This window comes from Schistocerca americana, chromosome 8 (genome assembly GCF_021461395.2).
Source record: "Schistocerca americana isolate TAMUIC-IGC-003095 chromosome 8, iqSchAmer2.1, whole genome shotgun sequence".
NCBI lineage: Eukaryota > Metazoa > Arthropoda > Insecta > Orthoptera > Acrididae > Schistocerca > Schistocerca americana.
In genome coordinates, this window is record NC_060126.1 from 200,490,044 (window position 1) to 200,504,332 (window position 14,289).

Genomic DNA, 14,289 nt, shown 5'->3' on the forward strand with positions numbered 1-14,289 from the left:
TACCAGTACCTTGTCTCCTACCTTCCAAACTTAACAGAAGCTCTCCTGCAAAACTTGCAGAACTAGCACTCCTCAAGAAAGGATATTGCGGAGACATGGCTTATCCACAGCCTGGGGGATGTTTCCAGAATGATATTTTCACTCTGCAGCGGACTGTGCGCTGATATGAAACTTCCTGGCAGATTAAAACTGTGTGCCGGACCGAGACGGGACCTTTGCCTTTCGCGGGCAAGTGCTCTACCAACTCCGCAATATCCTTTCTTTCAGGAGTGCTAGTTCTGCAAGTTTCACAGGAGAGCTTCTGTTAAGTTTGGAAGGTAGGAGATGAGGTACTGGCAGAAGTAAAGCTGTGAGGATGGGGCATGAGTCGTGCTTGGGTGTAGCTCAGTTGGTAGAGCACTTGCCCGCAAAAGGCAAAGGTCCCGAGTTCGAGTCTCGGTCCGGCACACAGTTTTAATCTGCCAGGAAGTTTCATATTAGCGCACACTCCACTGCAGAGTGAAAATATCATTCTGGAAACATCCCCCAGACTGTGGCTAAGCCATGTCTCCGCAATATCCTTTCTTTCAGGAGTCCTAGTTCTGCAAGTTTCGCAGGAGAGCTTCTGTTAAGTATGGAGGGTAGGAGACGAGGTACTGGCAGAAGTAAAGCTGTGAGGATGCGGCGTTAGTCGTGCTTGGGTAGCTCAGTTGGTAGAGCACTTGCCCACGAAAGGCAAAGGTCCCGAGTTCGAGTATTGGTCCGGCACACAGTTTTAATCTGCCAGGAAGTTTCATATCAGCGCACACTCCGCTGCAGAGTGAAAATATCATTCAGTATCTTCTGTTACACATAGGTGCCTTTGTTGGTTGTGTTCAACACTACTTTATGTTATTTGCATATGCTTCTCTTCCCATAGCTTTAAAATTAAACTGGGAAATTTACTTCTGTGTGTGCTTGGTCAGAAGTTGAGTTCTGTGAAGTGTCATTAATGCCAGCTAATTTACATTTAATTGATGAATGAATTTCTAACACAGCTACACAATACAGCAGCCACAATTGTAATTTTTGTGCCAAATGTCAGCTTTTTCCTAATAAACAAGATTTTTTTGCAGAATTCGCTGTTTTTCCATTTAGCAATGAAACCACTTCACATGTACTATAGAGGACAGTTCCATAAAAATGAGAATATCATAATTATCTTATAGCACAGTGAGCAATTGCATGTAGGTGTATTCTTCTTGCAAGAACAAAATGTTATGAAAATAATTTATATTTGATACGCAACCACTTAACTGAAGGTGGCTTTGCAATTCACTGTCAGGGGACACAAGAGCACATGGGAAGTTAAAATGATATTTAATCCCAGCCAGAAGTGACTGAAAAACATTTTCCCTTAGTCACCTTTTATTTACATCAGATATTAATACTACATACGTAAAAAAACGTTTTGCATCACCTCGGTTCCAAGAGTTCTGGAACCTGTACAGAAAATTGGAATAGAGACCAACATAAACATCATTTCCGCCCTTTTTATTGCTCATGAAAACCGCACATTGCATGTTGTACCACCATACAGCGAGACCTTCAGAGGTGGTGGTCCACATTGCTGTACACCGGTACCTCTAATACCCAGCAACACGTCCTCTTGCATGCCTCTATTTGTGATGCATGCCTGTATTCATCGTAGCATACTATCCACAAGTTCATCTAGGCACTGTTGGTCCAGATTGCCCGACTCTTCAATGGCAATTCGGTGTAGATCCCTCAGAGTGGTTGGAGGGTCACGTTGTCCATAAACAGCCCTTTTCAATCTATCCCAGTCATGTTCAATAGGGTTCACGTCTGGAGAACATGCTGGCCACTCTAGTCGAGCAACGTCGTTATCCTGAAGGAAGTCATTCACAAGATGTGCACAATGGTGGTGTGAATTGTCATCCAGGAAGACGAATGCCTCGCCAGCATACTGCTTATTTGGTTACACTATCGGTCAGAGGATTGCATTACGTATCATACAGCTGTTACGGCGCCTTCCATGACCACCAGCGGCGTATGACGGCCCCACATAATGCCACCCCAAAACAGAAGGGAACCTCCACCTTGCTGCACTCACTGGACTGTGTGTCTAAGGCATTCAGCCTGACCAGATTGCCTCCAAATATGTCTCTGACAGTTGTCCGGTTGAAGGCATATGCGACACTCATAGCTGAAGAGACCGTGATGCCAATCCCAAATGGTCCATTTGGCATGTTGTTGGGGCCCATCTGTACTGTTCTTCCATGACCACCAGCGGCGTATGTCAGCCCCACATAATGCCACCCCAAAACAGAAGGGAACCTCCACCTTGCTGCACTCACTGGACTGTATGTCTAAGGCGTTCAGCCTGACCAGATTGCCTCCAAATATGTCTCTGACAGTTGTCCGGTTGAAGGCATATGCGACACTCATAGCTGAAGACAGCGTGATGCCAATCCGAAATGGTCCATTTGGCATGTTGTTGGGGCCCATCTGTACTGTGCTGCATGGTGTCATGGTTGCAAAGATGGACCTTGCCATGGACGTTGGGAGTGAAGTTGCACATCATGCAGCCTATTGAGCACAGTTTTAGTCGTAACATGATGTCCTGTGGCTGCACAAAAAGCATTATTCAACGTGATGGCATTGCTATCAGGGTTCCTCCGAGCCATAATCCATAGGTAGCGGTCATCCACTGCAGTATTGGCCCGTTGAGTGGCCTGAGCGAGGTATGTCATTGACAGTTCCTGTCTCTCTGTATCTCCTCCATGTCCGAACAACATTGCTTTGGTTCCCTCCAAGACACCTGGACACTTCCCTTGTTGAGAGCCCTTGCTGGCACAAAGTAACAATGTGGACATAATCAAACTGCAGTATTGACTGTCTAGGACCGGTTGGACTACAGACAACACTAGACATGTACCTCCTTTCTGGTGGAATGACTGGAACTGATTGGCTGTCAGACCCCCCTCAGTCTAATAGGTGCTGCTCATGCATTGTTGTTTATGTCTTTGGACAGGTTTAGTGACAGCTCTGAATAGTCAAAGGGACTGTGTCTGTGATGCAATATCCACACTCAATGTCTATCTTCCCAAGTTCTGGGAACCGGGGTGATGCAAAACTTTTTTTGATGTGTTTATTTTGGGTGCCTAATGTTGTTATAATACTGACACAGATAAAAGCAGACTTTGAATCTCCAATTTTTGGACCGAGTGAGCTGGCACAGTGGTTAGCACATGGGACTTGCTTTCGGGAGGATGACAGTTAAAATCCCTAACCGGCCATCCAGATTTTGGTTTTCAGTAATTTCCTTAAATTGTTGCAGGCATATGCCAGGAAGCTAAAGGACACATCTGATCCCGTATCCCATCCTCTTGTAACCCAAAGTTGTGCTCCATCTCTAAAGACGATGTTGTCGATTGGCATTGAACTCAAATTTTCTTTCTTTTTTTCCAATTTTTGGAACAGTTCTTTCTTTATGAAGGAGAGCATGTAGGAAACTGCAAAAATAAAAGGGAAGAACTGCAGCTGTTAGGCAGATGGTAACAGTACAGACACTGGACAAAGATAGAGGAGATAACAATCTGTCTGCCAACCATGCTCATTTTTCTTAGTTTTCTGTTATGTGTTGTGTTGTAAGATATTTCTTGTGTGTATAATATTAATTTGTTCAGTTTATGTCTGTTTTAAATCACATCTTAAGAAATATACCTTCTATTAAAAAATTTCATTAATTTTACTTATTTTTCCTTGTAATTATTATCTTCAGAAAATCAAAAGGAAATAAGAACAACGGCAAAGATGACACTTCAGGCAAGTGTGTCACCAATGGTGTTAATGTTGATGAAGAAGAAGAAAAAGAGGAAGAGGAGGAAGAAGATGAAGAAGAAGAAGAGGAGGAGGAGGAGGAGGAGGAGGAACGTGCTATTGATGGTGACAGTGATGTAGATAGTCATAACAGAATGTCATCTGATGATGATTATGATGAACTAGTAATTAATCAAAAGAAAAAACGTAGAAAGGTAACTGGTAAGAGTATACCCAAGAAGAAACTGAGGATAGAGGACAGACACAAGGGTGGTAAAACTGTTGTAGAGGCTGGTTGTAATAATTTGGACTTGAGCTCAAACTCGGTGGCTAGAGTGAAGAAGAAGTTATTGGCAACCATGGGTGACTCCACATCAGATAGTGACACTGAAGAGAGTGATATTGAAAATAATGCAGTGATTGATGACACAAAGGAAGGTTTTAACACAGGGCTTGAAAGGACAAAAAATAATGATGTGAGGTATGCAATATACACTATGGATTTATTTGGTTTTGTAATATATTTATGTACAATCTTTTAATTTACTTTATATGTTTGTATCATTTTCTTCATTGCAGCTATCATGAAACAAGTACAGTAAAAGATAAGGAAATTAAAAGTAGAATATCTGAGGCACTGTTAAAATTAGAAAAATCCCAGAAAAAGAAAGCCTGGGATGAAGATGTGGAAAGTTCTGTTTCAGAGTATGATAGTTCAGATTTATCAGATTCAGAGGATGAATGCAGTGATTCAAAGAAAGATTCAGGTGTTACATCTGATGGACAGAGTACAGAGGAGAACAGTGATAATGATAGTGGGTCTGATGAAGAAGCTGGGGAAAGTACTGCCGAGCTGTCAGCCGCACGCTGGAAAGAGAACCTTGCTCAGAAGGCTGCAGATGCCTTTCTGGAAAGACAGGCTAATACTCGGAGTCTTTGGAAGCTTGTTTATGGTATGAAACTAGATAAACAACAGATGCATTAGCAGTATAGTTCTTAGTGCCATTTGTATCCTTTGTTGCAGTTACTTGCCTATCCACACTGTCTTTTAAGAATTAATACTAAAATATGTTGGTAAGCTTTTGTAGTAATAGCCCTTGTTTACAACTTTGCTCATTCACGTGAAGCTCTCTGTGTCCTTGACCAAAAACATTCAGACAAAGGAAAATTCAGGATGGAATGATGACTATATGATATTGACTGGAGCAACTGCATTACATTCTCTGCCAGGGTTTCGATTACCTCTTGTCGTGCCCTGAAATGAGTAATGTCCTGCCCACTATCCTTCCCACCCCTCCTACCGTGGTATTCTGCTGTCCACCGAACCTACACAATATACTCGTCCACCCTTACACAACCCCTGCTCCCAATCCCTTACCTCATGGCTCATACCCCTGTAAGAGACCTAGATGCAAGACTTGTCCCATACATCCTCCTACCACCAGCTACTCCAGTCCAGTCACTAACATTGCCTATCCCATCAAAGGCAGGGCTACCTGTGAAACCAGTCATGTGATTTACAAGCTAAGCTGCAACCACTGTGCTGCATTCTATGTAGGCATGACAATCAATAAGGTGTCTGTCCACATGAACGGCCACCGACTAACTGTGGCCAAAAAACAAGTGGACCTCCCTGTTGCTGAACACGCTGCCAAACATGATATCCCTCATCGCAATGACTGCTTCACAGCCTGTACCATACGGGTCCTTCCCACCAACACCAGCTTTTCTGAATTGCGCAGGTGGGAAATTTCCCTGCAATACATCCTGTTCCCATAACCCTCCTGGCCTCAACCTTCGTTAGTCGCTGTCCTCACCCATCCAACCCCCCACCCCTCTGTTCCCATTCCAGCACTACACAGCTGTCATTTCACCGCCTCACCCAGCCTTTGAATTTATTTTTATTTCTCTCCTTTCCGCTACCTACCCCATCCCCCCTCCGCACCTTCTCTCCTGCCCTCCATCTAAGCTGCAGCACTTCACTGTACGCCACTCCCACCATGCTATCCCTAACTGTTCCTGCCTCAGCCTCCTCCTTACCCCCACCCAATTGCCACTCCCATCATGCACTGGTGCTGCTGCTCGCAGTGTGATTTCAGCTCCCTGAGACTGCAGACGTGTGTGCAAGTCCGCGCACGTGTGTGTGTGTGTGTGTGTGTGTGTGTGTGTGTGTGTGTGTGTGTGTGTGTGTGTGTGTGCGCGCGCATGATTGTATGTGTGTCTACTGCTGACAGAGGCCTTAATGGCCAAAAAATTTAACTGTTTGAATCTTTTTATTGTGCCTATTGTGACTCAGCATCTCCGCTATAAGGTGAGTAGCGATTTTCCTTCTCTGGTTTTGTTACATTCCATCCTGGATTTTCCATTGTTTAATATATTATAAAAAGGATAGATTGCTACTCACCATGTAGCGGAGATGTTGAGTCGCAGACACTCACAACAAAAAGACTACTAAACACGTAACCTTTTGGGCAGAAGGCCATCTTCTCAGAAGCCAGAGACAGTGGTTGTGTGTGAGAGATGTGTTTGTGTGAATGAGTGTGTATTGCCTATTTCAGGAGGAGGCCTTATGCCCAAAAGGTTGTATGTTTAGTAGTCTTTTTGTTGTGCCTGTCTGTGACTCAACATCTCTGGCAGTCTATCCTTTTCATAATATTAACCAAACACATTTCCTCAATCCTAGCTGTTGTGTAATGTAATAAATTTCAGTATTTAATGATGTGCTTAACTGTGAAATATTTGTCAGAATAGTGAAAATTAATCTTCTAAAACTGAAACATAATGCTACTGCTAATAATAATATTTTCTGACACAGGTATTCTGGTACTGAAAATTAAGCCTGTGAAACCAAATTGTTCACTTTCAGATGAGGTATCAGTCATGAGAATGAAGAGAATATTGTCAGAATATTGCAGATTAGCACTGATTGTGCATAAATTTTACTAGCTTTTATTGTGACTTGTGAAACAGTATTTTTTATACAAGAAGTATAGGCAGAACAATTAGGAGAGTTTTCAGTGTATACCTTAATTGCAAGTGCACACTTCTTATCATTATATTGATAACAGTTGTTCATTTCATAACTGACCAATATTTGCATATATTAAATAAACCAAGTGTGACAACATACATTATACAAAACCATGCCTCCATCCTTGCTACCCTCCCTGTTTTCCTTTCCCTGTTGCTTCATAACCTGGGTTGTGAGTAACTGAATCCACTTTCCCTTCTTCCCTTTCTTTCCCCTCTCTCCTCCCTGATGAAGGAACATTTGTTCCGAAAGCTAGGAACGTAAATTTTCGGTTCTGTTTTTTGTGTATCTATCGGCTGTACTGAGCTGAGGTAAGTACTGGCCAGCCCCTCTATCTCTTTGTTAGTATCTGTTTCACATCTTTATATGAGATTTTCCATTAATCATTATAGCAATTTGGACAGTTTCAGTAAAAAAGGATATTACAATCACTTTTGTTAAAAAAGACCATATGTTTAAAATTATGGTTTTATAAATAGGTACCAGTAAACTCAGAAAATTCTTTTGTATTAAAACTGAGATTAGGAAATCCTATAAATCCAAAGAGAAAATAAATGTGTGAACTGCATTTTACGATGGAGTGTTTTTGTGTTACTAGAACAGCAGTACGTAAATATGAGTGTGATTAATGTTTTTATTAAAAGTGGACAGCTACAGGTGAGTTGGTGTTAGAATCAAGGAATTGTTAAAAAAACATAAATACAGCGCATAAAATATACCATTATAGACCTATTTTTAAGAAAAAGGGGTGTGTTATAAGTGCAAGAAATTAGGCACTGTGAGGGCATTCACGGGAACTTGTGAATCATTAATTATTTGAGTTGATAAAGTAGGGCTGCCAGTTATTCATTTGGAAAACTATAAAGTTCTATCTTGTCTATATCCCCTCCACTTCCATAGCAGCTAGATATTTGCCTGTTGTGCCATATAATAAATGCAAGTCTCTGAGTCATTTACATTGTCGTCTTACATTTTAGGGAATTACAACAAGGAAAATGAGCAGAATATGGAAACAAATGCTGAGGAAGGTGTGGAGGAGGTTGGAGGCTTGTTCAGAGTTGTGAGGCAGCGACAACAGCAGCAGCAGGAAGCTAAAGAACTCTGTGATGCTGAAGACTGTGCCAGGTTCCCCATCACACAACTGCATGACTGGTCTCAGTCGAAGGTACATTAGTCAACAAAAATAAGTCACGCTGTAGCATAGAATTACAGTATGAAAGAGGAGGAGGGGGAAAACGTTTAGTTGTAGGGAATGTTGGCCAAACCATTTCAGTTTCAATAAGAAGCAATTTTTTCATGATACAAGATTTCATGTAGAATAGTGAGGAAATAGCAATGTGTGAAAAATAGCAGTGAGTCCTAAATTTCTGAAGACAGGGCTTTTTATTCAGAAGAAAGAAAGATTCTTTTTCCCCAACTCATACCTGAATAATTCTGGCAATTTAATCTTTTCTTTGTAATATCTGCTGCATTTTAACATGTTTTTTCTGCCTTTGTTTACTTACACTATGTGATAAAAAGTATCCGGACACCACCAAAAACATACGTTTGGAAATGTGTAGGGACATATACAGCACAAAAGCTTACAGGCCGACCTCGTCCGTTGATTGACAGAGACCGCCGACAGTTGAAGAAGGTCATAATGTGTAATAGGCAGACATCTATCCAGACCATTATGCAGAAATTCCAAACTGCACCAGGATCCATTGCAGTTACTATGAAAGTTAGATGGGAGCTGAGAAAACTTGGATATCATGGTTGAGCGGCTGCTCATAAGCCACACATCATGCCAGTAAATGCTAAATGATGCCTTGCTATGTTTAAGGAGCCTAAACATTGATCGATTGAACAGTGGAAAAAATTTTGTGTAGAGTAATGAATCATGGTACATGATGTGGTGATCCGATGGCAGGGTGTGGGTGCGGTGAATGCCCGGTGAACGTCATCTGCCAGCATGTGTAGTGCAAACTGCAAAATTCGGAGGCGGTGATGTTATGGTGTGGTTGTGTTTCTCATGGAGGGGGCTTGCACCCCTTGTTGTTTTGCATGGCACGATCACAAACAGGCCTACATTGATGTTTTAAGCACCTTCTTGCTTCCCACTGTTGAAGAGCAATGCAGGGTTGACGATTGCATCTTTCAACAAGACCGAGCACCTGGTCATAATGCACGGCCTGTGGTGGAGTAGTTACACAACAATAACATCCCTGTAATAGACTGGCCTGCACGGAGTCCTGACCTGAATCCTAAAGAGCACCTGTGGGATGTTTTGGAATGCCAACTTCGTGCTAGGCCTCACTGACCGACATTGATACCTCTCCTCAGTGCAGCACTCTGTGAAGAAGGGGCTGCCATTCCCTAAGAAACCTCCAACACCTGATTGAATGTATGCCTGCGAGAGTGGAAGCTTCACCAAGGCTAAGGATGGGGCAACATCCTATTGAATTCCAGCATTACCGATGGAGGGTGCCACAAATTTGTAAGTCATTTTCAGCCAGATGTCTGGATAGTTTTGATCACATAGTGTAGCTGTGTAAAGGAGAAGCACTACTTTCCATTTCTTAATATTCACTGTGAGGTTTAGTTTGTTATTGTTGTCGAAGCAAAATATTCCAAATTTACTTAGACACACATTAATTTGCACATTGAATGTAGTTGCTGATTTTATTTATTGTTCTTCTTACGCATTTAGGTGTGGATATTTAATATTTCAATCCGTCTTCTAGGTACAGGAGCTTATAAGAGATTGCTTTGTCACTGGGAAGTGGAAACAGTCGGAAGATGCTGAAGAACTTTTAAAACTGGATAATGTGTTAAGTGATGATGAAATGTTTGGTGATTTTGAAGACTTGGAAACTGGTGAAAAGCATGGAAGCAGTGATGTAGGTGAACATGACAAGAAGTCTGATCAAACAAGTGAGTTTAGAAATAAGACAATTCTGTATTAGGAAATTAACCTGTCAAATCTCAGAATATGAATAAATGAAATTTTTTCACAGAAAACTGTGTATAGTTTCTAAATTAGGCACTTCTTTAGGTTCAGCTATATATTTTAAGCATTTTGTATTCAATTTGTACTAATTTACTTGCAGGTGGTGCATTAGACTAATTATAGAAGTTAGTATGTAGACTAATTATATAAGTTAGTATGAAAGAAATGTCACTTCTCTGTTTTCATCTCGAGTAAAAGTTGTAAAGTTTAAGGAGGGTCATGGGGTGGTTACCTCAAAATGTCCTTGAACCCTGTTCTCAAGGTCAAACCAAGGCCAAGTTCATTTTTTCGAATGACAACACCTATTTTTTATTCCATATTCGCATTCTTCGTGAAAAAATACGCATTGTTTGTAGGGTACATTTTTTTTTTGAAAAACCAATGGTTTGTCGCCTGGGGGTACTTCATTGTAACTTTCCCAGGTTACCAGTATCTCGAGAACAAGGCGAATTGGGAAAATTTTCAGTGAAAATCTTATATAGTTTCTGAACTCTGTCCACTGGTGAAATTTTCATGAACTTGAAATGGCCTAGAAATTCTTCAGTGGGGATTAACCTGAAAGCAAATATTGTCTGCATTAGCGGAACCCAGCGTGCACCACATGGAGGTTGCCCAGCAGACTTTGCACATTGTTAGCCCTGAAAAGTGCTAATTAACATGGTTCTCACTGGAAATTTAGGGTCTCAGCTGCTTGATCAACTGTCCATCTTGCCTAATGTACATTTGCACTCTCTGTCGGAAACTGGTCTCGACATCATTCAATGTCTGATGGGTGATTGCCTGGAAAGCTGCCACAGTCCTTTCTCTCATATCCCTTGGCATTATCGGGGGGGGAGTACACCTTCTGCTTCGCAGCTCCCCATAAGTAGTAGTCCAGTGGTGTTAAGTATGGCAATGTTGGCGGGAATTCATGAATTGCACTATTGATATGAATCCATCGATGCGTGTATGTTGCATCAAGGCACCTTCTGACAGGTAAGGCCTGATGTGTAGGGCCACCATCATATTGAAACCACATACGTCCCCGTATGTCTAGGGGGATATTTTCTTGTAATGGAAGCACCAGATTCTAGAGAATACGAAGATAGTGCAAGCCTTTCAACGTTTTGCCATAAAAAGCAGGAGCTGTTACGTAATCTCCAGCTAAGCCCGTCCTGACATTGGTTGACCACCATCTCTGTGTTTGGTGATCTTGTTGCCAGCGAGGATTTGCTTCCGCCCAGCAGTGTGTGTTATGGAGATTAGCTCCTCATGTTGTCGAAGTTTGCCTTGTCCGTAAAGAGAGTACATGCGAAGAAAAAGAGATCACGATGTATTTGCGTATCGGCCTGTCGACAAAATGCCAGGTGTGTCTCAGGATCCTCAGGCTCAATTGCTTGGGTGATATGTAAGTAATAGGGTAGAATTTAAAGACCTAATTGTAACCTTTGTGTAATGACGAGCATCAGGATGCCTTTCAGCATACAATCTGTCCACGGCTGTATAATTATCGCGACACTCGCCAACAGTTTTTATCATTCTCAATATTTCTAATGACATGTAATCAGCCATTTTGGACAGATCAGAGTCAAAAAATAAATTGTACTGATCACTTTTACTATTATTTGTTTTCTTAGGTTTTTCCTTCAACAAAACATCTGTAAGCATGTTTGCAGGACAACTGACTTATTTCAGTGTACATGACCTGTTTGTTTACATATGCTCACTGTTTTTTATGCCACCACATAAAGCCAAAACATACAGTATTCAAGTGCGCTCTTGCAGAAAATTACTTAGGTGTCTAACAGATGTGTATGTTTCAAGCGGGCACCTTTACATATCTCGATATTGACATAACTATGTAATAAAGTAGTGAAATATGCCATGGGAACCTGCCCTTTACAAATATGGAGAGAAGGCAGAAATGAAAGATGGGCCCGAGAATGTCAATTGTGAGAACAGGTGACTCGGATAAATTTTTCTCTTATGGGTTCCAAACATTCATGTTGGGAATAATTTTGCTTGTATGGTTGTGGAAAAATTTCACTTCACAGGAACTCATTAGAGTCTCGCGAGACGAGATTGTTCTGAATCCCACGAGGCAAAATTCGTCAGAGTTCGACGAGGTGGAATTTTTCTAAATCCCTTAACCTACATTTTTTCTAAGTCCAGTCAAGAATCATTCTAAGTGAGCACAGCCAAGAAATTTTCAGAATCTCCAAAGATAAGATTTCTCTGAACCCCCAGTCATGATTTCAAATTTCCCGACGATGACCCTTATTAGTTAGTCTCAAAGATCCACCTTTCTCTTCTCTGATTGTGCTGGCACAAGGACAGTGCTGGTCTCTGATTCGACACCCTCCAAGTGGTGCACATTGGATGTCACTAATGCTGACAGTATTTGCTTTCAGTTTAATCCCTACTGAAAAATTTCAAGGCCATTTCAAGTTCATGAAAATTACACCAGTGGACAGAGTTCAGAAACAGTACAAGATTTTCATTGAAAATTTTTCCTGATCTCGCTTTCTCTCAAGATACTGGTAACCTGGGAAAGTCATGATGAAGTGTCCGCTGGTGACAAACCATTGGCTTTTCCTAAAAAATGTTCTCTACGAACAATGCGTCCCCCCCCCCCTCCCTCTGCGAATACAAATATGGAATTAAAAAAATAGGGGTTACCATTTGCAGAAATTCAGCTGGTATACATTAAAATAGGATGCCCTGTGTGTGTGTGTGAGTGTGTGTGTGTGTGTGTGTGTGTGTGTGTGTGTGTGTGAGAGAGAGAGAGAGAGAGAGAGAGAGAGAGAGAGAGAGATGGAATTGCACATGACCCTCAACAACTATAAAATAAGAATGCTTTGCAGGTGGGTTGTTTAGCTTAATGGTTAAGGTACAGTCCTCACATGAATTGGGTTATGTGTTCAGATCTTGCCAGGTACTTTGAAATTTTTTATTTTTAAGTCTTAATTGAAATGACTTTGCTCATTATTTTTATTCAATTAATTGGTTTAAAAGTATTTTTTATTTGTATTCCTTTGTCACATCATTTTAATAATCTATTAACTGTATCATTTGCTCTCATATTTTATGTCTAATCATTCTTTTTCCACTTGGAATCTTTGTTCGTGTGAATTTATGTATTTTTATTTGATTATCATAATATTGAATAATGCCATTATTTAGATGAAGATTTAAATGAAAGAAGGGGTTTTAAGTAAAATGAAATTCAAGTAAACTGAGGAACAGACAAAAATATATGATGATAAAATAGAAGAAATTAAATCAAACTGAATACACAAAAATAATTAAAATTACTTGAACAAGGATTCCAAGTGGGAAATGAGTGTAGGAATAAAAATGAGAGCAAATGAAAAAGTTAATACAGTGCTTAAAATGATGTGACCAAGGAACAGAAATAAAAAAAGATACATTTAAGCCAATTAATTGAATAAAAATAACGATCAAAGTTATTTTGATAAAGATTTTAAAATAAAAAAATAAAAACATCTGATGAAATTCAAACCCACAACTTCTTGTTTGTGGGAGCTGTACTTTAACTATTACACTATGCATCCAGTCTGTGTAGCATTCATTTTTTAAAGCTGTAGAGTGTCATATGAAATTCTGAATAATTTCTTCATCAATCATTAACAAGTGAGGGTCCACTAAGATGAATGGCTGAAGGATATGATACCTTGAGCCTTAACCTACATCACCATATAGATGGTTTAAAAAAGTCAATCCCATATTAAGTACTTTTTCTGGGTGTTGTGCTGTACTGAGACAGGAACAATGTTACTGAATAGACTGTATTGCAAATGTGCATGCAGGTCACCTGCATTGTAAGCCACTGTTTGCTGCTTTTGGCCTAAGGTATAGTTGATACTTGCTTTTCTGTTCTAAGAAACAAACGGTAAGATCCTGGAACATAAAATGTGCTTGCATAATTTTGTTCTGTGCTGTTCTTATTTCATAACTTCCTTGTATAGAGTAGGTGCATAAGTTCATACCATTTGTCCATTAGTTTAATAAACACTACAGTCTGCCAATGCTGTGGTAACTTTTTGATTCTGCAACTGTAGAAATCGTGTAGATTTGAAGCGATGAACTCGTCGACGCACGTTCGAAGTGCATTTTCATCTGGAAAGGAAATTTGTTCTGTAGTGAGCGGAAAACGAGAAAATCTGAGGACACAAGATCAGGTGAATAATGTGGGTGCAGGATGGCTTCCCAACCCAGCTCCTGTATAGTATTCTTTGTCAGTGTTGTAGAATGCAGGTGGGCATTATTGTGGAGTAGAATCACTTCACGCAGTCTTCCTGGTCATTGTTCTTGGATTGCATCTGCAAGATGTCTCAGTTGCTGACAGTAAATGTCAGCAGTGATGGTTGCATCTTGGGAAAGCAATTTGTGGTACACCACACTGTCTCTGTTCCACCAGATGCATAACATTATCTTTTGTAGATGTGAGAGGTTTTCGTATGGG

General features: G+C 40.7%; 1 protein-coding gene across 1 annotated transcript in view; it reads left to right on the top strand.

Annotated features, from left to right (window-relative positions):
* The window catches only part of LOC124545082 (ribosome biogenesis protein BMS1 homolog), a 120,000-nt gene that overhangs the window by 72,193 nt on the left and 33,518 nt on the right, over positions 1 to 14,289 (top strand). The window contains exons 9-12 of the mRNA XM_047123890.1: positions 3,764 to 4,282; positions 4,381 to 4,754; positions 7,810 to 7,997; positions 9,559 to 9,748. Of these exons, the coding sequence (XP_046979846.1) occupies positions 3,764 to 4,282; positions 4,381 to 4,754; positions 7,810 to 7,997; positions 9,559 to 9,748 (1,271 nt within the window). The remainder of the gene's footprint in view (positions 1 to 3,763; positions 4,283 to 4,380; positions 4,755 to 7,809; positions 7,998 to 9,558; positions 9,749 to 14,289) is intronic.